Source organism: Alligator mississippiensis, chromosome 7, assembly GCF_030867095.1.
Source record: "Alligator mississippiensis isolate rAllMis1 chromosome 7, rAllMis1, whole genome shotgun sequence".
NCBI lineage: Eukaryota > Metazoa > Chordata > Crocodylia > Alligatoridae > Alligator > Alligator mississippiensis.
In genome coordinates, this window is record NC_081830.1 from 8,883,555 (window position 1) to 8,908,736 (window position 25,182).

Sequence of the window (25,182 nt, forward strand, 5' to 3'; positions counted from 1 at the left end):
GCCAGTGCCCCTCACTCCCAACCTGCAGCCCCTGGGCCCCCGGGGCTCTGGGCTCCCCGCAGCCCTGCCAGGGCTTCTCACTGCTGATCCACATTCCCCGTCCCCAGCCCTGAGCTTCTACTAATGCCCCTCACTCTCACTGGCCCCTTGTCCCCTCATCTTGGTGGTGCCCAGGTGGTACCCTGCAGCGCCTTGCCCCCTGCCTCTGCCAAAACCCCTCGCTCCCAGTGTGCAGCTCCTGCCCTCTGAGACCTCTCACTGCCCCTTGCTCCCAACCCACAGCCCCCACCCTGCCTTGCAAATGCCCCTCACTCCTGCCCCGAAGTATCTTGCACAGCAGCTTGCTAGTGGCCCTTATTCCTGACCCGCACCCCCCCCCCCCCCCCCGTCCTTTCTGCCCTGAGTTCCCAAAGCACGGTACCATCCATTACCTTTGCTGCCCTATCCTCGGAGCAGAGCTTATGTGTTTCACCTCAGACTTGCAGGTCCATTCCCCTCTCCCTGCTTCATTCCCTTCTGCCCCAAGTAACTTTTTTCAGGTCAGTGCTGTGCCGGGCACTGTAGGGCTGACTTCCTGGTGCCTAAACCCAATATCTCGGCTCATGTGACTGTGACACTGGAGGTGGAGACTAAAACTGAAAGGGAATTGAGCAGGGGGAGGGAGAAAGAGAATAAGGGAGAGAGAGAAAGGAATTGGTAAAGAGAGAAAGGGGTTTATGGGGTGGGTGGGTACGTAGATAAGGAGAGAAAGAGAGAGAGGCAGACAGCCAGACAGACTTTTTCAGTCTGTATTGTAAAAAGGTTAACAACAAGCGGTGTAAATGCAGGAGTACAGAGCTCCCTGGAGGGCTGGGTATAACACACTCATCCCTCACACACCCATGACTTCCAAGGCTTGAAACTCCCGTCTGCCCGCCTAACACCCATCATGGGATTATACCTTTAGGAGTATCTGGCCCTCTTCCACCATGCACAGTGCCTCGTTGATGTGCCTCAGTCACAGCGTGAAATGCCCAAACTGAAAGGAGACACGTACCCAGACTGGGAATCACAGAAGGGACAAGGTCGCCAGCGCTTTTGGCCAGGGCTCCATGCAGCAGCCACCACTGGAAGTCACCAGTTTTCTGGGAGCTTGTATAGGGTGCTCCATAGTATGTGGGCTTGTTGTGGTGTTGCTGCTGGTAGATGCCACCTCCAGGTCAGGTCAAGGCAGACACCAAGAAGGACAGTGGTGTGACCCACCCTGCCTGTCCATTTGCACAGTGCCTTCCCAGACAGGAGCTCAAAACAGAGTCGACTGTTGTTCTCATCGGATATGGGGAGGGACAGTAGGGTATCAGGCCTGCTCCACTCGTTGCTGTCCTTGGCTGGGGAGGTAGACAGCAGTGGGGGGTGGAGATGGCATGTCCAATGTGATTATACATAGATCGATAGGCAAGCAGGCAGGCTGTTAGGGGAGTGTTTGAGAATAGATAGACCCATGGAAAAATGGATGGGAGGAGGATTTGTGGAGTTGGTAGGGATTTGGGGGCGAGTTACAGTGTGTTGGGGTAACTGGAGTTCAGCTAGAAGATAGGGAGAGCTGGGTGCTTTTGAGGGGGCTGAGAAGATCAGCTGGAGTGGGGATGGGTGTTACTGGCCTAGGACAGGGACCCTGGATCTAGCTCCGAGTACAGCGGTGGTGTCATCCCACTGGGAAGGGACAGCACCCCACAGAGCTCTCAGTGGTTCTTCTTCCATATCTAGGGCTGTGTTTGGCCCCAGTCCCTTCCTACTCATCACGTTCATCCCTCCCCTTTGAGCTTGGGCTGGTTTCCATTAGTTTAATGGGAGCGAGTGAGGAGGGGACTGCTGTATGCTGTTTAAAAACGTCACTGACTCCAGGGTCATGGAAAAGGGAACTTGAGAGCCTTAACCCATTCTGGGCATGGAGAGCAAGGGGTGTGGGTCGGGGGTGAAGGGCAACACCTGGGCTGAGAAGGACAGGACAGGACTGGGGGGCAGAAGCGAAGAGCAGTAGCAGGGCTGGGGAATAGGAGGGTGCAAAATAGGAATGAGAGGCACCAGCAGGGCTGGGGGAGGCAGGGGGACTGTGGATTGGGCACTGGCAGAGTTGGGGGAGCCCAGCACTGAAGGACAGGCATCTGTACAGGGTCAGGAGCAAGGGCTGGCAGATAGGGGATGGCTTCTGATTGATCCAAAATTCCCCTGATACCATTAAACACTTCCCCATGTCAGAGTAAACGAGAAGAACCCATTCCAGTAGCAGAAATAAATCCACCCTGGCGTTTCTTTATAGCCAGCCTGATTATGGCACGAACAGGAGGGAGTCACTTGGACTCCTTTGAACTGATTTGTAATGGCAGAAGTTGGAGCAAAAACCATAAGTAAATTTTTCTCCTGGACTGGAATGGCCTAGAAATGGGTCCTTCTAGGGTAGGAGCAAAGACCTTATTCCACACTCCTTGAGCCAGCCAGTCTGCTGCCCCGGGGACAAATGGAGTGCCCCTAGAGTGGGGGGGGCCTATCAATATTTTACCCCACAAGCACATTTAAATGAGAGATCCTGTTTCTTTAAATCTCCAGCTGGGAGATTCTCCAAACCCAAATGAAATCTATTGGGGGATGGAAGGGGGGGTGGGGTGGGGGTGTTCCTGGGCAGCTGTCCAATCAGCACCAGGGAAACTATTCCATCAGAGAGAGAGATGGAGGGAAAATGGGGCATGGCTAATTTTCTTTCCCCTCCCCCCATCTCATTCAGTGTTTTTATGGGGCGGGCCTAAAATTTTTGTGGGCGGAGGGGGCGTGGCTGGGAATCTGCTGTGGGCAAATGGGAAGGAGAGGCAGAGGAGATGGGGGCGTGGCTTGATGGGTGGGAAAAAAAAGTTTGGGAGAAGTTTTTATAGTAAAAGGGGAGAAAAAAATTGAGGCTGAGCAAGGGAAGGAGAGAAAGGAGGAGTGGAAGAAGGGGGTGAGGGTCACTGTGGGACACCTTTTAGTGTTCCCCCATCACAGCCCACCCTAGTGACCCCCACCACGCACACACCCCACCCCAGTCATCTGCCATCCTCTCCCATGGGGGCAGCCAGCTGCGAGGACGAGGACCTGGAGTTCAAGCTGATTTTCGGGGAGGAGGACAAGGAGCCTGTGAGGATGGGGGTGTCGCTGGAAGGTGAGGGGTGGGCTATTTTGGGGGGACTGCTCTTAAAGGGTCATGGAAAGGGACAGCGGGGGGGATTTTTCTTCTTCTTCTTCCTTTTTTTTTTTTTCCATCAGTCGAGGAGCATGGAAAGTTTTGTCCTATTAAGGATGAAGGGAGGGAGGCTGCATCTCTTCCGCTGGGGGCTCTGTCTCCATCCCTCCATCCCAGGGGACATCCCTGGGCATCCTTAGGACAATAATAATAACAGTATTAAAAATGATGATGATCATGGTAACGAGGTGTGTGTGGGAGTCTGTGATGCCTGCATGTGTGTGTCTCAGTGATTGTGTGTGTGTGTGTGTGTGTGTAATTCCAAGTAGTGTGTATGCACCAATTCTTGTTTGAGATTTTCAGCACATGTAAAGTACATCCGTGTGTATGCATGTCCATATGTGTTTTCCTGATACCCCTATGTGTTCTTAATGTCCCTGTGTGTGTGTGTGCATATAGAACATCCCTGTTTGTGTGCAAACCTGCTTTGTGTGATCCCTGTGCATGTGTATTTAGGGTGTCACATACCTACGCATCTATGTATGCGTGTGCCTGAAACCCCATATATGCAAGCTATCCATACATGTGCATATGTGTGAAATCCATGTTTGTGTGTTTGCTTTCCATATTGGTGAGATCCTGTGTGCAAGAGTCCATGTGCATGTGCACATGCACACACAATTCCTGTATGCGAGAGCCCTATATGTGCAAGGGGCCATGTGCATCTGTGTGTGCATACCCACCTCATTCCTTTGGTGTCATCTCCCCCTCCATGGCACATCTTGCGCTGTGGGAACACATGCCTCATGGGAGCGTAGCACCAGGATCCCCACTGGGCCAGAAGCCAGGTGCTTTTCCTCTCCCATTCACTGCCCAGACTTGCCTCACCCCTTCATTTGGGCCACTGCTGTTGGGAAGCTCACAGCCCCAAATTCCTCCCCCTACTCCCGCATGGTAGGAAGCTTGGAACTCAGCAGAGGAGACATATCTTGGCTCCCTCCCCTCTTGAGCATATGCCTGTCTGGTCAAAGGTGAGAGAAACGGTGTGTATGGCTGTCCTGCACTCTCACCTGACCCCTGTGGGACCAGGCCGTGGGACAGGGCCTGGGGCAGGAGCAGGGCAGTCGGTGACATGCGGTTTTAACCTGTAGAATCCAATGTCCCACCCCCTCCCACCGCCCCAAAATAGCCCTCCCCACCCCATTCCTGGCCTGGTGCCCTATGTTCCCATGGCCACCGTGGGGCCCTGCCAGCAGAGGGGAATGTGCCTTTAATTGGGTTCAGATGTCTCCCCCCCAGAGCCCTCCCCCCAAGCTTTCCTACCCCCCCATCCAAAGACTGGGGTTGTTTGACCCACTGCAAAGGGTGGAGCCTATTCGGAGGCCCAGGAGCTGCTGCCAAGTTCATGAGAAGGTTTCCAGACCCCATTGCCTGCCAGTGCTGCCAGATCCCCAATCCCTTGGCAAGCAAGGGGAGGACTGTAGGACCTGGGATCCCGTGCAGAGCCTGGCTTGATTTAGCAGGGCGGCGCTGTGGGGGCTGTGGGGCAGGAGCGCTGGCTGCAGGGGAGGTTCCTCCCCTGGGTCCCCCATCCTGGTGCCGGCAGCCTCCTGCTGAGGGAGTGGATGATGAAAGGGGCAGAGAAAGGGCTTTAAATTAGAAGCAGGTGTTTCTCAGTGCTGCAAATTGGTACAGATCAAGTTACTTTGCGTCTCTCCAAATATTTGTTTCTTTGGGGAGAAGAATTTTCCTGCCCGTGGTTTCTGGAGCAGACGGCTCTGCCCGCAAGACTCTTGCCCCTCTCCCCTCGGAAATGCCTCAGTCCAGGACTCGAACTTGGCACCTCCCAGGACACTTTCTAGTCCACTTCAAACAGAGTGGGTGGGGGGGGATGGGGATGAGGATGGGAAGCCTCTACGCACCAGGAGACTTTTAGCCTACATTAGATTTTACCTGTGTCCCCAAGGCAGAGAATGACACGCTGAACAGTATGTGCACGCATTTGTGTGTGCTTGCATGCGTGTGTCCATCTGTCCTGCACCCCTGCTGGTGGGGACAGGCAAACTTGTATGTATATGTGTGTTGCTGGCTGGAGGGGATAGGCCCTCACCTGTATGCATGTGTGTATGGGTGTCCTTCCTGCCCCTTGCTGGAGGAAAAAGGGCCTGAATGCGTGTTTGTGCGAGTCTGTCAACACAACCTTCACTATGTCATCTCTTACCCGTTGCCCTCTCTCCTTGTAGATCTGGATGCCGAAGACCTCCCTGCTTGCTGCACCTTGGGGCTGGGAGACCCCCCAGCCTATGCCTCCCCGCTGGGCATCCCTTGCCCGCCTCGGCCAGGAGGGGGTCCCCGGGCTGGCATGCACTCCCCTCCACCCCGCCCTGCACGGGATGACACCTTTGAGAGCCAGCCTGCCCGGCGGGTCCGCCTTGGGGGCGGCTCCCGCGTGCTGGAGTGCCCCAGCATCCAGATCACCACCATCTCCCCAGGCGGTGGGGGGGACTGGGACTGCTCCCCCCGTGACTACCTCTCCCTGGAAGCCTATGGGACGTACCGCGAGGCCCCCCTAGCCTCCGGCTTCTTCACCCCCAGTCCTGCCAGCAGCGGGAGTGCCTCCCCCTGGAGCTTCTTCTCTGATGATGACTGCTCCGCTGGTGACGATGTTGAACGGGAGCTGAATGAAGCAGCAGCCAGATTTGCCCTCAGCTCACCCTGTGGCTCACCCAAGCCCTGGGCCAGCATGGAGGATCCCTGGCCACTCTACGCCGGGGGCCGTGGAGCAGAGGATGCCTGGCTGGCCCTGCCCCCACGGCCTACTTCTCCCTGCGGCAAGCGGCGCTACTCCAGCTCAGAGACCCATTCATCCACCTCGCCCTGCCTCTCTCGCCGTGGGAGCTTGGGGGATGAGGGCACAGCAGAAGTAGCGGATGGGGCTGGTGGGGAGGATGCACCCGGGCAGCGCCCACCGGAAAGCATCCCCCAGAAGGCACGCAAGACCTCCACTGAGCAGACGGTGGCACTGACACGGAAGGAGGAGGGAGGATGTAATGGGGAGGAGCCGGGATTTGGGGGCCCCCGGAAAGAAGGGATGGATTATCTGGCTGTGCCCTCCCCTTTGGGCTGGTCCAAGGCGCGGATCGCTGGACACAGCCCCATCTTCAGGTACCGCATCACCATGGGGACAGATAGGGAATGGCACCTTCTACAGCGTAGTCATCCCTGCCCCTATCCAGGCCACTTTCTGCACCAGCCCCACCCCTGCCATATCCCCTATACCCCCCCCCCCATGCTTACCTCCTATACAAACCAGCCACTTCCCGCACAGTGGGGCATGATGGTAGTGGCACCCCCTATAGGAAAAATGCCTTGCACCCCACTCCCAACCCAAACTATCCTTCCTTCACTCTGAGGCTGGCACTCCCTAAAGAAAGTTCCCCACCCCCTAAGCCAGCCAGTGCCTCCTGCCCTGGGGCTGGCAGCCCATGGAGAGGAAAAACCCCTGCCCTGCTCCCCATCTCACCCCCCTGGGCCAGCCAGCCCCATCTTGCCAGCGGTTGCCTGGGCCTTTGCCTCGACTGCCAAGGCCTCCTTTGTATAATAACAAGCTGTCAAGCCAGCCCCACGTCAGACGCGCCGGTGTCTTGAATTACAGATCCCAGACCCTGGCTCCGCACGCACATGGGGAGCTGGCATAAACACCGCTCCCAGCTTTGCTGAGCGTACCTCTGACGAGAAAATGGGGCTGGAAAATGTCTGCGGTCTGGCCTGAGCGGGGAGAAACCCCTCCTGTCTGTGCCCCTATGCAGCATGCCCTCCACACCTCACCCCTGCAATACCCCTTGCAGCACAGCACCCCGTACTGACTCCCGATACTGCTGTTTACAACACAGTGCCCCCTATTAGTTCCCCTACCTGCAGCACGGCTCCTCTCATGCTGAGTTGCCGCCCCACTCCTTGCAGCCTGGTGCCCCTGACTGATTCCTGATCCCTTACTTCACCTCTTGCCCTCTTCCATACAGCATGCCCCCTGCTCCTCCTTTCCCTGCTCTTTGTAGTATGGCATCCCCTACTTCACCCCTCCAACACACCTCTCCCTCCAGCATGGCTTGCCCTACTAGCCCCCTCAACCTGCCACTTCCAGAATAGCACAGCCTTTGATTCTCCCCCCATTGCAACAGGTCCTGCTACTGAATCCCTGCCCCACATCCTATAGCACAGTGCCACATATTCAGGCCCCTGGTTATGTTCCCTGCAGCACAGTCCTGTGCCCCCTAACCAGCTCCCCCACCCCTCTGCCTGCAGCATGGTGCCCCTCCAGGACAGAGTGCCTTGGAGACACGTCTTCTCTGATCTGCCCCTTAGGTCGTCAGCTCTTCCTCCCCTGGACTGGCCCCTGCCCAGCCAGTACGAGCAGTATGAGCTGAAGATTGAAGTCCAGCCGCGAAGCCACCACCGTGCCCATTACGAGACTGAGGGTAGCCGGGGGGCAGTGAAGGCCGCCCCAGGGGGGCACCCTGTAGTGAAGGTAGCTGGAGGGGCAGGAAGGGCTGGTGTGGGAAGGCTCCCCTCTCTCTGGGTCTGCTGTGGGAGTGGAAGGAGAGGATGTGCCAGGGAGGTACAAGAGGCTGGATATCTGCCCACCCCCATCCCACCCCAAGGACCGCACTCATGAATATGGACAGGGGTGTCCCAGGAGTTACTGAGTAACATTTGACATTGCAAGGCCAGGCACAGGTGGGGAGGAATGGGTTTGGGGGAAAAGTCCATCTGTTCCACTGTTGGGTTTGATCGCGTGTCTGTTCTCTATCTCCCCTTCCATCTCTCTGTCTCTCGTCTGTCTGTCCCCTTACTACCCCTTCCTCTGATCTTCCATTTGTTCTTTCACCATCAAGCTTCTTCCTTCATTGGGATCCCCACCTCCCATGTCTATGGTTGGTTGGGTTGGGCTACAGAGCCCTATTTGGGCCACCCTGTGATGAAGTCCAGAAAACTCAGTGTGGGAGGATGTATGTATGTATGTACATGTAGGGGCATATGTGTAGGGGGTATTTGGTTTGAATGAACTGGGCAAGGGGGTGGGCCATGCACATGTGTCTTGTTCTCTAGGTGCATATTGGTTGGGAGGATTGTGTGTGTGTGTATCTAAACAGAATCTGGGTTGGCTTTGTTGGGGGGGGAGCAGTGTGTGCATGTGTTTATGTGTGCTTGTGTGTGCCTGGGCTGGATATGCCGGGAAGGGGACATATATGTACATGTGAATGCACGCCTGTGTTAGTGTTTTTGTGTGTGTGATGGTTGGAGGAAATCAGTCTGTGTGAATGTCGTGGTCTGTGTGCATCTCAACAGAGGAGCTGGGTAGGATTGTGAGGGGAGGGGTTATGTAGGCATGCATGTGTCAAAGGTATGTAGGTTGGGACATTGGGTGGGGGTCAGTCTGTATGTGTGTGCGCATGGGTATTGTGTGTAGAGGAAATACGGTTTGGTGTATGGGGAAGGGGGAGGGGTTTATCCATGAGCAGTTGTGTGCATGTATGTGTGTCTGCAGGGGTCTGGGTTGGACTAGTGGAGGGATACTGGGGGCATGAGGATCAGCCTGTGCATGTCGTCTTGTGTGCATGGGTACCTCATCTACCTCCCTACTAGATACTGCCCCTCCCCCTGCAGTCCAACTGTAGCCAGGGCTGCAGCAGGCAGCGGAGGAGGGATCCTGGGAGTCTACATGGGAGCAGGGGTGTCCTTTCCCACGCTCCAGCACAGAGACTGGCCTGCACACACACCACACACACATACACACAGAGCTCAAGGCGCATGCACACATGCACAGACAGCCCCTGTAATCTGCAAATGCACATGTATGCACACATACACACACACAAACGCCACCCAAGACGCAAACACACATGCATGTGTGTCCCAAAGTGTCCATGCATGCACATATAAACATGCATGTACATAGACTCCAAGCACACACACAGACCACAGGGCTCTGCTCCTCCAGCAAAGGGCAACAGGAATTCGTGCATGCACATGCACATGCGCACACACACACTTGGGGATGGAGATCTGTGGGGGATGGGGTCATGTCTATGGGGATGGGAGCAGTCTATATGTGGGTTGGAATGTTGTTTGGAGATGTTTGGAGAGGATGCATACGTGTTCCTGGGCACGTGGAGTGGGTTCATTGTTTGCGTGCGTGTGTGTGTGGTTGGTGGGGGTGGAGTAGAATATTTGTGTGGAGTGAGTGGGATCGTGTGTGCATGTGCATAGTGGTGGGATTATGCATGTTTTCTGTGTGTGCATAGAGTGGCTGGGAATAGGGGTGTGTGTATGTGTGTATGATTCCATATATGAAATGAGAAGTTGTGTATATGTAGTTGTGTTTGTGCATGGTGGGATAGGCTTATGTAAATGTGGGTAATGGGAGGTGTTGCCCATGTGTGCTTATCTAGTGGGCAGGGGTGGTGTGTTGGTATGGATCAGGGCTAAAAACATGTCTCTATGGAGCCAGAGTTTGTGTACATGGTGTAGTCACAGTTGTGCATGTGTTTAGTAAGTATGTAGAGTTGTGTGCACATGTGTACTGAGTGTAATGAGTGGGAGCTGATTTGTGGGTGTAATGAGTTTGTGTGTAATAAGTGGGGATGGAGTTGTGGGTGTGCAGCAGTAGGTGGGGGTGTTGATTTAGGAGGTAGGGTCATATGCATGTGTGTGTGTGTGCATAGTAGGTGTGGTTGTGCAAGTGTTTTTAGTAGGTAAGGTTGTGTCTGCATGTGCATGTAGGACCTGGAGCCCTTCTTGGCAGGCTCCTTCCATCTTGTGTGTGGGTGGGGGGGAGGGGAGGAAGGAGGGGGAACCACTCATCCCCACTACCCCCCTCTGCCCCCGCCTGCCCAGAATATTCCATTTCGCACAACCCAAAGGGAGGTGAAGCAAAAGGGTTATTTTTCCTCCCTGTTATTCCTTCCCTTGCTCCAATTGAGTCCAGCTGTGCATCCTAGCCACTGATCAAAAACATCTGGGCTGGCCCTGGGGCCAGACCACCGAACCACTGACGTCGCCCCACCCTGGCTGGGCCGGGCCAGCCGCCAGGCTCCGGGGTGTGTGTCAGGGGCCAGACACGCGATGCGGCTATGCTCCAACCCAAGCGCTCTTAAGGGAGAGAAACTGAGTCACGCAAGGCTCCTACATTGCTCCCCCTCCTCCCCCGTTACAGTTTTTCTCCCTGGAATAAGGCAAACCCAACACCCCCAAAGCGAAAGAAATCCAGTCCAGGATTTCCCTGGGTTTTTCTTCCCATTCCTTGCCCTCATTCCATGGTTAACCCAATTTGAGTTTTGCCTTCCCCTGCTCTTGTTCTCCTTTGGGGAACCAATCCAGGTTTTCCCTGCGCGCCCTCTCCCTGCAATGGATTATCTAATCCAGGCCTGCCATGTGCTTTACTATTCCCAAAGGACTGTTCCCTTTACTACAATGAGAGAAGATTGGATGAGAGGCCAATCTCTAGGTGAGGTATTCCCTTCACTGACCCCGCTCAAAAAATGGGTGGGGGGATCCAATCCACATTTTTCCTACCTCTCCCACTTCCTTTGGGGAAATCCAGCCTAGGATTTCCAGGCCACCCTCTCATTGGAATAACCAGGATAGTAGATCCCAAGGGGAGCAGATCAGACTCCATTGGCAAATGGATCCTGACCTGGCTCCTCTCTTCCATTTCCAACCCCCTGCTGTAACAGCTCCTGGGCTACGATGAGAAGCCGCTGACCCTGCAGATGTTCATTGGGACAGCTGACGAGCGCAACCTGCGGCCCCATGCCTTCTACCAGGTCCATCGGATCACTGGCAAGATGGTGGCTACCGCCAGCTATGAGACTATTGTCAACAGCACCAAGGTGCTTGAAATGTCCTTGCTCCCTGAGAACAACATGGCTGCCAAGTGAGTCCTGGGGAGCGCGCGCCTTCGGGGTTTTCTCCCCATGCCCGAGTCCATTTCTGTGGAGGAATGAGATCCGGTTCTTGGTTTAGTACCTATGTGGAGGTGGTGGCATGATGCTCCCATCCCCATGGACATAACCCTATCCCCAACAAATCCCCATCCCCAGATTTTTACCCATTTTGGGGGTAGGAGGTATGGCACCCAGAGTCCAATCTGGGAGTGGGGCGGGCACATAAGCCTGATGCCAAGTTTTCCGTACTACTTTCCCCACCACAAAAATTAGTCCCACATCCACATGGTTGGGGCCATAATCCAGTACCAGGGAAAAGCTAGGATTTCTGTCCCTCCGAGGTGGGGCCCACAGCAGAGTCCATCCTGGGTTTTTGCCCCAGATAAGTGGCTCAGTAGCTCCAGTCCATAATATTCCAGTTCCAGGATTTCCAGGGGCTGGGGGTGGTAAATGGCAAAGGGTAAATGGAAACTCCAAGGTGAGGGGTAAATTAGCAAAGGGTAAATGGGGACTCCCCCATTCCAGTGACTACCCCCTCACTGCCCATTTACCCCTACCCCAGCATTGACTGCGCAGGGATCCTGAAGCTGCGTAACTCAGACATTGAGCTGCGGAAGGGCGAGACGGATATTGGACGGAAGAATACAAGGGTCCGGCTAGTCTTCCGGGTCCATGTGCCCCAGGGCAATGGCAAGGTGGTGTCCATCCAGGTGGCGTCAGTCCCCATCGAGTGCTGTGAGTGCACTGCTAGTAGGGGGATGCTGTGGGCACGTTCCCCTGAGGAGCATGCTGGGAGAGGGGAGGTGAGATGGCCCATGGTGGCAGCAGGGTGTATGAAGCAGGCACCCCTTAGGGATCCTGCTGCAGAGTGCCTAGTTTCGTGGGGGAAGCCCTGTGGTGGGTGCATTATGATTATGGCATCCCTGGGGGCATGTCCAGGGGTCATGGAGCCAGGTCCCCATATGGCACTCTACTAGGAGTGGGCAGTTTTGCAAGGACCTATAGAGCCAGTATCCCCAATGAGGTAGTCTGGATGGATCTCTGGGCTTAGTACTAGGGGTTGGTCCCACTAAGTGTGCCGTGGGTCCCTGCGGGTATTTCCCTTGAGTGCTGCTAGGGTAGGGACTTGGACCTGATAGGAGCGTGGGGAGGGTAGCAATGCCATTGGGCTGGGCCTCAGACTGCCTCTTACCCCCAGCCCAGCGCTCGGCTCAGGAGCTGCCCCAGGTGGAGAGCTGCAGCATCAGCGCAGGATCAGTGCGTGGTGGAGAAGAAATGGTGCTGGCTGGTGCCAACTTCCTGCCCGACTCTAAGGTCATCTTCATTGAGAGGGGTCCTGGTGAGTGATCCACCCCATGTAACCCCCATGCACCTCCCTGACCCCATTGTCTACTCCCTATACCCTAGAGATACCCCAGGACCTCTTTGTCCTCCCCCTCCCTGCGTGATAGGCAGACCTCATCAGTCCCTGCCTCAGTTATCCTGAGACCTCCATGCTCCCTATTCTCCCATCCCCACCTCATAGCTCCCTCCACAATTTCTTGCCTCCACCAACCCCTTTCCCAGGGAATCCCCCTCCTATCTCTCCAACACCCCTCCCTGTTTCCCCACCCCATCTGTCCTCCCCCCTCCCTGAAGCTCCGCCCCTTGGTGGCCTCTGATCCAATCTCCTCTGGTTGCAGATGGGAAGCTCCAATGGGAAGAGGAGGCTTGCATCAATCGGCTCAAGAGCAATGAGGTAAGGAAAAGATGGGTTGGAGCCTCTTGAGAGTGGGTGGAGGCAAAGGGATCCTGGACTGGATTCATCCATGCTGGATCTGGTTTTGGATCCACCAGGGTAAAAAGTGTAGATAGGCAGAAATCCTGGACTAACTTCACTTAGGGGCCATCATGGGGGAAGTCCTGGACTGACCTAATGTAGGGCGAAGTGAGCAGATGGAGGAAGCTTCTGGACCAGATACCCCTAGGGGAATAGAGGTGGGAGTTGGGGAAGTCTCAGCCTGATTCCACCTAGCGGAAACAGAGCTATTTGGTGGGAAATCCAGCCCTGTGTTCATACATGCATGCAGGGTGAGATAATGTGAGCCTTGAACTGCCTCCTAAGAGGGCAGGGGTGTGGTGCAAGGGCAAAGAAAATCCCAGCCCAGTTCCACCTAGCCTGGGTAGTGCCTGGGCCAGGGGTGGGGGAATTCCTGGGGGGAAGTGGGCAGAGACTCAAGAAATCTTGGACTGGGGATCTAGACACCCTGCAATGGTAATGAAGAAATCCTGGGCTGGATTTCCCCTAGGTTGAAGCGAGTGTGGCTAGCAGAAATGCTGGACTGGATCAGTTTGGTGGGAGTGGGGTTGAGACAGGAGAAAGTCCATATTGAATCTATCCAAAGTAGTGGTGTGAGGGTAGTGGAAATCCTGCCATGGATCCACTCCCGAAGGAACAGAATGGATAGAAGGGAAAATCTGGACAGGATCTCTCTGGATCTGGGTCCCTCAAGTGAATTGCTTTTTTAGGTGCCCCCCCCCCGCACTTCACCAGACACTCTTCTCTTCTCCCACTAGACCACGCTGACCCTCACGGTCCCCGAGTACAACAATACCCGGGTGTCCCGTCCTGTCCAGGCCTATTTCTACGTCTCCAATGGGCGTCGGAAACGCAGCCCCACCCAGTCCTTCAAGTACCTGCCCAGTGAGTGTGTTGGGGGACATGGGGATGGTAGGAGGGAGGGGAGATAAGGACAGGGGCAGGAGAGATGGGTGTGGGGGAGGGAAGAGGGGCTGCCTGTTTATTCATCTCTAAGCCCCTCTTCCCCCCACAGTGATATTCAAGGAGGAACCATCGCCTGACTCCCCACTCCGAGGCTTCCCCCCTGGCTCCCCTTCCCCAGGGCCTCCCCACGGCTCCCCCTATTCCCCAGAGATCCCCAGGGACATGGATTTCTCTCCCAGCCGGCCCCCCTTCCCCTGCTACCCTGAAAGCACTCCCTATGGGGCCAGCTACTCCCCCACAGGCTATGGGGCACCCTCTCCATACCCCGATGGACCCCATCTGGTCACCCTCTCCCCACCCTATCGCCACTGCCTCCCCCCTGAGCCCCCTCTCCGCTACCCCCCAGTAGAGCAATACGGGGGACCCGGGCTTGCGGTGCCTCCACCCTTCCACCCACTTGGCTACCGCTCGCCCCACTTCCAGCCCCCCACCCAGCTCACCCCCGCACAGCCCCCGGGGGAGCAGGGGGGAGCTAGGACTCCTGAATGGGGGGAGGCAGAGTCAGCAGACAGTGCGGTGCTGGAGAAGCCCAGTGGAAGTGGATACCGGGCAGCTTTCCGGGAGAGTCTGCCCATCCAGGGCATCACGCTGGAGGAAGGTAAGACGGTATGCTTCCCTCTAGTGGGCCTCAGCGCCCAGCAAGCCCCACGTTGATGGGAAAGTAGACTCGGATGGTGGGGAGTGGGACATGGGGGCCTTTTGTCTTAGGAGCAAGGGACCATATGTCCCCGATGGGTCACCTCACCCTTTCTCCCCTCCCCTCTCTCCCCCACTAGTGACTGAGATCATCGGCAGAGACCTGAGTGACTTCCCTGAGCCACCTTGTGAGGGCAGGGGCAGCTGAGACTACAGCCCCTCCTGGGTGCTTCTTGGGCAAAGAGACCCCCCTAGAGCTGACCCAGCGCAGCCAGCCAGCGAGGTGGGGGGCATTAGAGCTGGAAAGCAAGGCCTGGGCAGCATGGGGCAGGCGAGTCTGTCAGCCTGCCTGCTTAAGATCTGTCTGTCTAAGCTCCATCCATTTGTTCATCCGTCCATCCATCCATCCAAACTTACCCTTTCCCTCCTCCTTTCTAGTAGACCCATATTCATCCACCCATCCATTCCATCACAGCTCAATTTCATCCATCCATGGTTATCTTCATCTCTCCCTCCACCCATCCAGTCTTACTCCTTTCCTCTTATTTATCCATCTGTCCATCCAAGCTTGCTTACTCTCATCCATCCATCCCTTTATACCAGAACAATTCCCTCCATCCATTCCTCCAAATTTATTCACACACATTTGTCCATTCCTCCATCTGTTTGTTGGTCCCTTTCCACCTCTGCTGGAGATGGATAACTCTGGAAGCTTTTCCATCTTGCCCCATAGCTCCCCAATAATGCTACCCCATTTCCTGCCCCCACTGTACTTAGCCCCCACTGCAGGGCAGGGTGGAGGTGGGAGATGGGGCTGTCACCCCCAACATCCCACCTTGTTGTCCCCCAACCTGAAAAGTGGGGCAAATCCTTCTGCCCCACGATTGGGCCATGTGTGAGGTTTCTTTCCCTAGTGGGAACCCTGTGAACACCCCTATTTCCAACGCCCATAGTGGGGAGCCTTCTACTCACTCAAAGAAGGAGTGATCTGTTTGAGGGGGAGTAGAGTTGGGGGCAAGGTGAGCACAGGAGGGGCAAAGACCAAGGGGAGGAAATGCATATGTGGTGAACTGGAGGAGTCAGGTTGTGCCATCCCATTTCAGGGGGAGGAGGGACATTGAAACCCCTTAGGAGACCCCATGGATTCGGGGAGGGGCAAGTATGTTATAGGGGGTTATGGGCATGTGGCATGGACTCACCTCTCTCCTTCCTGTTCTGCGCCCTCCAGTTGCAGCCCCTGCTTTCTTTTTTTGAGGGAAGGGAAGGGGTTAACAGCTCAGAGGGTGGAGGGTTATATCTATTTTTTGTATTGTTGTCCCTCCCCACCCCACCCCCCATCTTTTTCCCAGTTGTTTTTTTTTTTTGTAATGAAATAAATGGATCTAAAAAAGAAACAAAGAAAGCCTAATACTTTAAAGGCATCTGACTGGAGGGGGTGGCATCAGGGCAGTGGTGAGGGAGGAGGGGAGGGGTGGAGATTTCAGTGGGAAAAAGTAGGATGGGGAAAGGATGCAGGGGCAGGAAGTTGGGGGAAGGGGAGGAGGGGATGGGAGTGGGCCTGACAGTGGCTCTAGTGGAGGGAGAATGGAGAGGGGGCTGGGAAGGAATCCTTTTCTAAGCACTTGGAAGAGAAAAAAAGTTGATTAGGAGTGCTCAGCATTGATTCACCAAGACAGTCATGCTTCATCAACCTGATTGCTTTCTAAGATGAGATGACTGGTTCTGTGGATGCAGGGAGACCAGTGGATGTGGTTTACCTTGATTTGAGCAAGGCTTTTGATACGGTCCCCCAAAACATTCTTGCAGGCAAGCTAAGGAAGTACGACCTGGATGAATGGATTGTTAGGTGAATAGAAAACTGGCTAGAGCATTGGGCTCAGAGTGGTAATCAGTGGCTCAGTGTCTAGTTGGCAACTGGTGGTATCAAGTGGAGTGCCCTATGGGTTGGTTTTGTTCAGTGTCTTCATTAATGATCTGGAAGATGGGATGGGGTACACCCTCAGCAAGTTTGCAAAGAACACCAAGCTGCGGGGAGAAGTAGATACACTGCAGGATAGGGCTAGGATTCAGAGTGACCTAGACAAATTGGAGGATTGGGCCAAAAGAAATCTCATGAGGTTTAACAAGAACACGTGCAAAGTCCTGCACTTAGGATGGAACAATCCCATGCACACGCTGGGCAGCAGCTCTGCAGAAAAGGACCTGGGGGTTACAGTGGACAGTAAGATGGAGAGCCAACAGTGTGCCCTTGTTGTCATGAAGGCTAACAGCATCCTGCATTGGTAGGTGTGTTGCCAGTAGGTCAAAGGAAGTGATTACTCCCTGTTATTCAACACTGGTGAGACCACATCTGGAGTACCGTGTTCAGTTTTGGGCCTCCCACTACAGAAAGGAGATGGACAAATTGGAGAGAGAGTCCAGCAGAGGGAAACAAAAATGGTTTGGGGGCTAGGGGACATGACTTATGAAGACAGACTGAGGGAACCGGGCTTATTTAGTCTGCAGAAGAGAGGATTAAATAGCAGCCTTCAGCTCCCTGAAGGTGGTTCAAAGAGGATGGAGCTGGACTGTTCTCAGTGGTGGCACATGACAGAACAAGGAGCAAAGTTGCAGCAAGGGAAGTTTAGGTTAGATATTAGGAAGAATTTTCTCATTAGGAGAGTAGTAAAACACTGGAACACGTTACCCAGAAAGGTGGGGAAATCTCCATCCTTGGAGGTCTTTAAGACCCGACTAGACAAAGCTTTGGCTGAGATGATCTAGTTGGGGATGGCTCTACTTTGAGCAGGGGGTTGGACTAGATGAAGGTCCCTTCCAACCCTAATTTTCTATGATTTCTATGAATTAGAGAAGGGGCTAGGACAGCAGTTGGGGGGGGGGGGGGACTTGGAGGAAATGATTGGGGGAAGAAACAGTGGGGGGGAAGAAAGGGGCTTGGAGATCTGGGTGTCCAGTGGGGACTAGCAGGGGCGCAATGCAGGTACGGAGATGGAGGGCTGACCCAGGTACGCGCTGGTGCTGAGGCTGAGGGCTATAGTCCCCGCATGGGAAGCTCAGTGTACTGGGGACCTCATGCTCCACCTGGAGGGGGAGACCTCATGAATGCAACCCCGAGGGGCTCCTCCACCCCCTCCCTGAAATGCCCTGCAAGTCCCCCTGCAGCACCCACATGTGCAGAGACCTGCTGCCCCTTAGCACCTCTTACATAACACAGCACCCCTCCCCTGAGCTTCTGCTGCCCCTCGGGGCCCCCCAGGGCGCACTCCTTCTCAGCCCGGCCCGGGATGCAGATGCCGCCGCATCTCTTACCACGCTGCAGAGGCGCTTGCTCGTTCCGCCTCCTCCTGGGCGCACCGCTCCTCACCAGAGGTGGCTGCAGGGCAGTGGAGCCGGGTGCAGAAAGCGGCGCGTGCCAAGACGCAGCCCTTGCAGCACAGGGGTGCAGGGACACGCGCTTGTGCCCAGCAGGAGTGCACCCCCGATCCCGATCCCGATCCTGCTCCGCCTGTCTCAGCCCCTTCCTCCCCGGGTTTTCCACCCGCCCCATTGGCTCCGCGGGGAGTGCCCGCCCCTCGGCCCGCCCCTCGCCCCGCCCCCTCGCGCACTTCCTGCTTCGCAAGTTTGCCTCCCGCGGTCAGGGTCACGCGGGGCCGGGCTGGGCCCCTGCAGCTGCCCCGCCGTCGCCCCGCGCCCGCCTGCCCGCCGGCCTGGCCGCCCCCGGCCTGCGCCCGGCTGCCCCCGGGGGGCGAGGCGGGCCGAGGAAGCCGTCCTGGAGGAGGAGAGGTCGGGAGCCGCAAGATGAAGCTGGAGAAGTGAAGGCGGCGGCGGTGTCAGGGTCTGCATCTGTCTGTGAGGGGCTCTGCCTCCTTCCCCCTCCTCTCTCTCGAGGATGCACTCCCTCCTCCTTCCCCCACCCCAGGGTGACCCGCCAGCCAGCATTGGGGAAGCCGGGTGGAGATGCCCCTTTGGGTCCCACCAGCTCTGAGCCTCCTGGGCCAGCTCCGAGACCCCTTTGGCATGGGGTTTCTCAGCTGGTTCTCCTTTAGGCTTTCCCCACTTTCTTCAATGCCCCTCCCCATCAGCCCCAGAGCAGGGTTGCCTCCTCTGATCTCTGCTCTCACCCCAGGTCCAGCCCACCCTTCGCCATGAGGCCGCGCCGGTTCTACATTTCCATCAAGGACTTCGCCGGGGGCGTGGAGGTGTGGGTCCCCCAGGGCACCCTCCTGAGCCAGGCTGCACCGCTAGAGGAGGCCCCGTCCCGGGACCCTACCTTCAGGGCCCAAGTGCTGGATACAGAGGAGATGGTGAAGGTGCCCTCCAAAGCGGTGCTGGAGCTGAGCGAGACCTACGCCAGGCTGCTACAGGCGGTCACCAACGGGGAGGAGCGGCTGGGGCTTTTCAAGCAGGAGGAGCTGCTCCGACGGCTCTCAGTCCTGCGCCGGGGGGACCAGGTCCGGGTCCAGATCACCTCAGCGTCTGGGGAGAAAGTGAGAGGTGTTGTACGCTACCGGGGACCCGTGAGCAAGAACAGAGATGAAGCTGGGATCATCTTTGGGGTGGAATTGGTGGTGAGTGAAGCAGTGGGGACTCTGGGGAGCACTGGCACCAATCTCACCCTGGTGCAGGGGAACAGAAGAGTTTGGGGTGGCGAGTGCTGCGTGGGGCCTGTCCTCTCTTGGGGGTACTGGATCTGATCCAGCCTGAGGGCAGGGGACTGTTTGCTCAGTGAGGGTGAGTGATGGGTCACAGGGTTTTTCCCCTCTTGGGGACGGCAGGCAGGAAGACTAGTTGGCTGATGCATCCATGCATCACATCCATGTACATATACTTCATCCCCCGCAGGGGTCAGCAGCTGGGAAGGGCTTCACAGACGGGTCCTTCAAAGACCAGAAGTTTTTCTCATGTCGGGAGAATTGCGGGGTCTTTGTCCCTGTGAGTCGGATTGAACCAGATGAAGGCAGCCCCCCAAGGCCCCGCTGGGGCAGCAGCAAGGCTCGCAACAGGTTGCAGCAGGTAGAGGATGACCCCCTGAGGTCCCCTTCTTTGGAGCTCGGTGACCGTGTCTTCTTCAACATGGATGACAGCCGTCCTACAGGCACCGTGATGTTCTGCGACTACCTGCCGGAGAAGGAGCATGCTGGCATCTTTGTGGGCATCCACCTGGTAATGAAACCTCAAATTCCTTTGTGTAGGGAGGGTGAATCCCACTGCGAGATTCCCTTGGGCAGGGCTTCCTTCATCCTCCTTCTTTTTCACCCTGCAGGACCAGCCTATTGGTTCGTGGGATGGTGTCTTCAAGGGTCATGCCCTCTGCCATTTTCCTTCCCCAGAGCATGGACTTCTCTTGCCGATCTCCAAAGTATATAAAGGTAGGAACTGCAGCAAACATCATGGCTGAGAGCCTGGCTGAGCTTCACCTTGAGCCACAGGGCTTATAATACCCATTCCAGGGCCTGAAATATTCACTCAGAAAAGTGTTAAAGATGGCCACTCTGGTGGCCTCACTCCCAGCCATGCTATAGAGCTGCCTTTCTCTGTGCCAGGCTGATGTGGGCCTTTGAGACAAAAACGATGGGTATGCCTGCAGCCCTAATCCTACTCAAGCTGGATAGCCACATAATCGAGATGGCCACCACATGAGTGGGTGGGCAAAGCAGTGACCGAGACATCCACTTGAGCAGAGGTTTTTTTCAGTGACCAAGCTGGCTGCCCCAACCATAGTTCTCTTCCAAATCACCCAGCAGGAATCCCAATTCACTGCCCTAGAAATGCATCTCCTGTCTTAAAATTGTATCTCCCATTAGTCAAGATGGCCATGCCACTAGCTTGATTCCCAGTCATGGAAGATAAATGCCTCCTGACACAGCTTCTACCATCTGGGCAAAGGGGCCCTCTCTGTGGCAGGTCTTCCACCTAATTATATGGCCGTCTCAATGACATCATTGCCAGCTAATGTGGCCCCTCCAGTGATATATATTATTTTTACCATGGCTGCTTCAATGGTAGGTTCCCTCACCTAGTGATAGGACTGCCACAGTGATATCCACTGATATCCAGTGAAACCAACATGGGCACTTCAATGGTAGGTAGCCTTTTCCCATTGGGCAAGAGGGCTATCATCCACTGTCACCTATCTGCACTTCGGTGGTAGCCCTTCCCTCCAAGCCACCTTCTAAGTCAGGTCTGGCATGTTTTGTTTCCTTTTCTTACAGAAAAGATTGAGCATAACCCCAAGGCCTCAATAGATAACCCCTCTCTAGGGTTTCCTGAAGACCCACCATGTTCCCCGTCCATCCGGTATCCACCCAGGATAGAACAGCACTCTCCAAAGGGGCCCCCAGCCTCACTCACCTCCATATTTGTGGACAAGGACAAGGGGGAGAAGGAGAAAGAGCCAGAGGAGAATGATGAAGAGAAGACGCTTGTGATTCCACTGGAAATCTACTCCATGGTGGAGGTGCACGATCCTCCGATATATGGGGTCATCCGGTGGATTGGAAACCTACCAGAAGTGGGAGAGACCATTGCTGGCTTAGAGCTGGTGAGACAACAGGGATGGGATGCTTGTGGGACAATGGGTGGGAGCCACTAGAGGGGTCATCTCCCCACTGAGACATAGACCCCCCCTGTACCCATTAGGGTCACTTCCCCATAAGGGCACACTGAAACCCCATATCCGTGTTGAGTGGCACCACCTATTCCTATGGGGGGGGGTCACTTTCCTGAAGGTAGGGGGGCACATAACTCCCAGATCTCTAAGCAGACTGGATTGTGGTTCCTCAGGAAGAGCCACTGGCCTCAAGCTGCACAGATGGGAGTTACCGAGGGACGCGCTATTTCCAGTGCCCACCAGACAAGGGCTTTTTTGTGAAGCTGCGCCACTGCCGTCCAGACTCCCGCTTTGGGGTACCCCAGCCCCTGGAGAACCCTGTGCTGCGCTGCAACTCACTAGGTTTGAATGATTTAGGAGGAAGGGTAGTAGGATGGGACAGAAGGGGGATGGGGCACATCCCAAGGTAGTGGGACATGGGGTGGGGAAGAAAGGAATGGAGTAAAAGTGTGGAAGGGAAGGACGGCAGAGGAAGGGGATTAAAGGTAGAGTGAGGGGTGGAAGGAGATGGGTGGGGGACTATAGTAAGCTGACTATTGGCAAAAGAAGGGGGCACAGCAGGCTGGAGGATGGGAGGAGGGGGCACCTCTCTTTGCAGGGTGGGGCAGGGAATCACAGGCAAGGAAATGGAGATCGGAAAAGATCTAAATGTGGGGACAGATCCCCCTCACATCTCCCTTTCTGTCCCTCCCCCCAGATTTCCGCATCTATGCCAGCGAGCGGGTGCTGGAGAACACCCCTCCAGCACTGGGGGAGGAAGGGGGCCAGCGGCTTACCGGCTGGAAGAAGGGGATTCAGGGTCACTGCAACTCCTGCTACCTGGATGCCACCCTCTTCTGGTGAGTGACCCCCTGAGAACCCAGGCTGTCCGCATTTATAGCCACAGCCTCTGCCCTGTTCTAGCCAATAGATCTCACTCCTCTCCTGGGCTGGGGTATAACTCTGCCCCCCTGCTCTAACCCATTAGACCCCTCTCCCATCCTGGGGCTGAGGAGAGAACCCAGGTATCTTGACTCCCTGCCCAACTCAGCTTACCCATTAGACTCTCCTCCTGTCCCAGAGCTGGGATTGAACCCAAGTGTCCTGTCCCTTCTCCCCCAGCATGTTCACCTTCAGCTCAGTGCTGGACTCCCTGCTTCTGCGCCCTGCAGACAAGAACGATGGAGAATCCTATGTGGAGACCCGGGACCTGCTGAGAACCGAGATTGTCAACCCCCTGCGCAAGTGAGACCCTTTGAGGGGAAAGACTGTGCTTGCAAGTGGGAGCCACCAGGGAAATGGAGGCCAGCAAGGGCTCTGGGGGAGAAGCAGAGTAGGGAGGTCGGGGGTGTCATAAGGGGTAGGAAAGGTAGCAAGAGACAGGAAGGGTTATGATAAAGCTGGGGCCAGGGGTCTGTGTGGAGTGGGAGAAGAAAAATGGTCTTTGGGGAGGCAGAAGAATGGTGTCAGAGGGATTTGAGGGATAGATCTGTGGATTGTGGTGGGGAGGTAGGAGGTTGGTAGTGATGGAGGTTTTGGAGGTGGAGAGAAGTGTGGGGGGCTCCAGGAGGGGTCTGAGATGGGGAGCAGGGGTCTGCTGGGAGTAGTTGGTGTGTTCAAAGCCAACGGGGGACAACAGACCTCTGCAGGAAGTACTGAGGGGCCTGTGGAGAGCAGAGGGGGTTAGTGCACAAGTTGCCCTGAGGGTGACTGCCTTGTCCCCCACCCCAGGCACGGCTACGTCTGTGCCACCAAGGTGATGTCCCTGCGCCGGGTGCTGGAGGCTGCTGGATCCTCTCCGGGCTTCACCTGCGAGGAGAAAGGTAGGGTAGGGTAATGGGGGTTGGAGACCAAAGGAGTCTGGTGGGGGAGGGATGGAGAGGGGAGAAGCCCGAGGTGGTGGAAAGGATAAAGGGGAAGGGGGTGGGAGTTCAAGGGAACAGCGGTGAGGGGTATGAGGGAAGGGTGAGTGCAGGATGGCAGAGGGGAGGTGGGGAGCAAGGGGGTTTCCCTGCTCTCATCTGTGTCCCCCCCCTCAGACCCCGAGGAGTTTCTCACCCTGCTATTCCGGGTGCTGAAGGGCGAGCCACTCTTTAATATCCGGTAAGCCTCCCCACTCCCCCACAAGCCTCTGCTGTCTGCCCATCCATCCACTTCCCAGCTCCCCTTTACTGCGCTCCAACCCCATTACTTACTCCCAGTTCTCTCCTTCCCTTGCCCAGTGCTCCCTACCCCACTGAAACCCACTCCTTTCCCAAGCTACATCCCCCTCATCACACCCCTACTAAGCCTGCTTTCTATGCCCAGGTCAGCAGACAAGGACCCCCAGGGCTGCATCTTCTACCAAATCTTCATGGAGGGGGCCCTGCCCGGGGTGACTCAGGGGGTTCCCACAGTGCAGCAGCTGCTGGAGGGCTCCCTGGCCACCGGTGACCTCAAGTTCACGGAGGTGAGAGCTGGGCTGGGAGATGGGGGCTCAGGCCTGGCACTGCTCCACCCTCAGCACTGACCTCCCCTTCCAACAGGCCCCCTCCTGTCTGATCCTGCAAATGCCCCGAAATGGGAAGGACTTCAAGGCTTTTGCCACCATCCTGCCTAGCCTGCAGCTGGATCTCACAGACCTGCTGGAGGATGGTAAAGGAATATGGAGGGTGGGAGCAGGTTGAAGGAAAGCCTGCAGGGGGCAAGAACAGAAATCTATTATGAGAAGGGGGAACAGAGAGGGTGTCTGTAGGGGGGACTGGGGCAGGGAGTGGGCATCTACGGGGGTACGGGCAGGAGGTATCTACTCCAGGGTCCGCACGCTGGAGGTGAATGGACCCTTCCCCACTTCTTTGTAGCTCCCCGGGAGTGCTGTATCTGCCAGGAACTGGCAGTGAGTGAATGTCCCCAGTGCTATGGGGACCCCCACATCACAGCAGGCAGCACCCGGCAGTACTGCAGTGTCTGCTGCCAGCAGGTAACCCAGCTACCAGGGGGCAACACAAGAAGTGCCCACAGGATGATGGGGGGGAGTGGAAGAGGGGGTGTTGCTGGGGGCACAGTGGGGAATGGAGGCATGACGCACAAGTCACACCCTCTCTGCACCCTCACAGGTGCACCGTCACCGGGCCCGGAGCTCCCACCACCCCCGGCTGCTGCGCCTGCCCCCAGAGCTCTCCCACCTGCCTCCTCTGCCAGTCCCTTTGCCCCGCCAGACTATGCAGCTCTATGCTGTCCTCTGCATCCAGACCAGCCATTACGTGGCATTTGTTCGCCATGGGCCCCGCCCTGAGCACTGGCTCTTCTTTGACAGCATGGCAGACCGCCAGGGTGAGATGTGCACATGGGGGTATATGGGGCAGCTCCGTGCTGTGGACATCCTGGGAGCTGCCATAGGGGTGATTCCACTGCCTTTTCCATCTATTTTCTTTTTTTCCCTCTATGCATCTCTCTCCCCCTCTCTGTCTTTTTAATCCCTTCCCTTCCTTTTTCTTCCAGGTGGCCAGAATGGCTTCAACATCCCACGGGTCACCCCATGTCCAGAGGTGGCCGACTACCTGGAGATGTCCCCCAAGGAGCTCCAAGCTCTGGACCCCAAGTCCCTTCCCCCTTGTGCCCGACGCCTGCTCTGTGATGCTTACATGTGCCTCTACCACAACACTGCCCTTGGGTTTTACAAATAAACCCTTCCCTCCAGCACTCTGCAGGGAAGGATACAGAAAGAAGCACTATGAAACTCAGGACTGCCACTCAGGGAAGGCTAAATGGACTTTATTATCAGGACTTTCATTACCCTGCAATGAAACTGTGCCATTAAGGAACTGGTGTGAAGTATTTGGTCACTTCAGTCAGCTTGTGGTACCCCTTAAAGGGGTGTTCCACTGTACCCTCTCCCCCCACCACTGATCTGTTCCATTGTGGACATCCCTTCCACCCCAGGTCCGTTGTACTGTATCTTCTAGCCCACCCCTTCTGCTGCTCATTTGTAAAACTATGCAAAAAGGGAGAGGGACAGGGAGAGAAACCACTTTTGAAAAATTTATTTTAAATAAAGTTGCACTTTATTTTGCTA

At 55.9% G+C, this 25,182-nt stretch overlaps 3 protein-coding genes across 9 annotated transcripts in view; 2 read left to right on the forward strand and 1 right to left on the reverse strand.

Moving 5' to 3' along the window:
- The window catches only part of RIPK3 (receptor interacting serine/threonine kinase 3), a 12,838-nt gene extending 11,809 nt beyond the window's left edge, over positions 1–1,029 (reverse strand). Inside the window, exons 1-2 of one of the 2 annotated variants that reach the window (XM_019487721.2) lie at positions 941–1,029; positions 432–635 (exon numbers count right to left, since the gene is read on the reverse strand). The gene's annotated coding sequence lies outside the window, so the exon portion shown is untranslated. The remainder of the gene's footprint in view (positions 1–431; positions 636–940) is intronic. The other variant, XM_019487729.2, reaches the window with a different exon arrangement.
- NFATC4 (nuclear factor of activated T cells 4) overlaps positions 1–15,970 on the forward strand; it is a 19,410-nt gene extending 3,440 nt beyond the window's left edge. The window contains exons 1-10 of one of the 4 annotated variants that reach the window (XM_014607030.3): positions 2,683–3,172; positions 5,437–6,358; positions 7,559–7,721; positions 10,930–11,129; positions 11,702–11,874; positions 12,338–12,478; positions 12,822–12,877; positions 13,696–13,822; positions 13,953–14,501; positions 14,680–14,766. In XM_014607030.3, coding sequence (XP_014462516.2) covers positions 3,076–3,172; positions 5,437–6,358; positions 7,559–7,721; positions 10,930–11,129; positions 11,702–11,874; positions 12,338–12,478; positions 12,822–12,877; positions 13,696–13,822; positions 13,953–14,501; positions 14,680–14,747 — 2,496 coding nt within the window. In that variant the 5' untranslated portion in view covers positions 2,683–3,075 and the 3' untranslated portion in view covers positions 14,748–14,766. Of the gene's footprint in view, positions 1–2,682; positions 3,173–4,510; positions 6,359–7,558; positions 7,722–10,929; positions 11,130–11,701; positions 11,875–12,337; positions 12,479–12,821; positions 12,878–13,695; positions 13,823–13,952; positions 14,502–14,679 lie in introns of those variants that run through there. The other 3 variants (XM_059730483.1, XM_059730482.1, XM_019487705.2) reach the window with 3 other exon arrangements.
- A 1,569-nt stretch (positions 15,971–17,539) lies between these two features.
- On the forward strand, positions 17,540–25,182 carry LOC102564689 (ubiquitin carboxyl-terminal hydrolase CYLD). Of its 3 annotated transcripts, XM_006273218.4 has the most exons (15): positions 17,540–18,374; positions 18,666–19,107; positions 19,382–19,702; positions 19,803–19,908; positions 20,752–21,080; positions 21,323–21,491; positions 21,847–21,988; positions 22,251–22,373; positions 22,860–22,951; positions 23,168–23,231; positions 23,436–23,577; positions 23,654–23,762; positions 23,969–24,087; positions 24,224–24,440; positions 24,609–24,875. In XM_006273218.4, exons 1-15 carry the CDS (start codon positions 17,824–17,826, stop codon positions 24,791–24,793), a joined length of 3,111 nt encoding a protein of 1,036 aa, XP_006273280.3. In that variant the 5' UTR covers positions 17,540–17,823; the 3' UTR covers positions 24,794–24,875. The 3 variants fall into 3 exon arrangements, with proteins under 3 accessions (XP_006273280.3, XP_059586463.1, XP_059586464.1); XM_059730480.1 differs by lacking the exon at positions 24,224–24,440 and having other exon boundaries at positions 17,542–18,374; positions 24,609–25,182; XM_059730481.1 differs by lacking the exon at positions 24,224–24,440 and having other exon boundaries at positions 18,330–18,388; positions 24,609–25,182.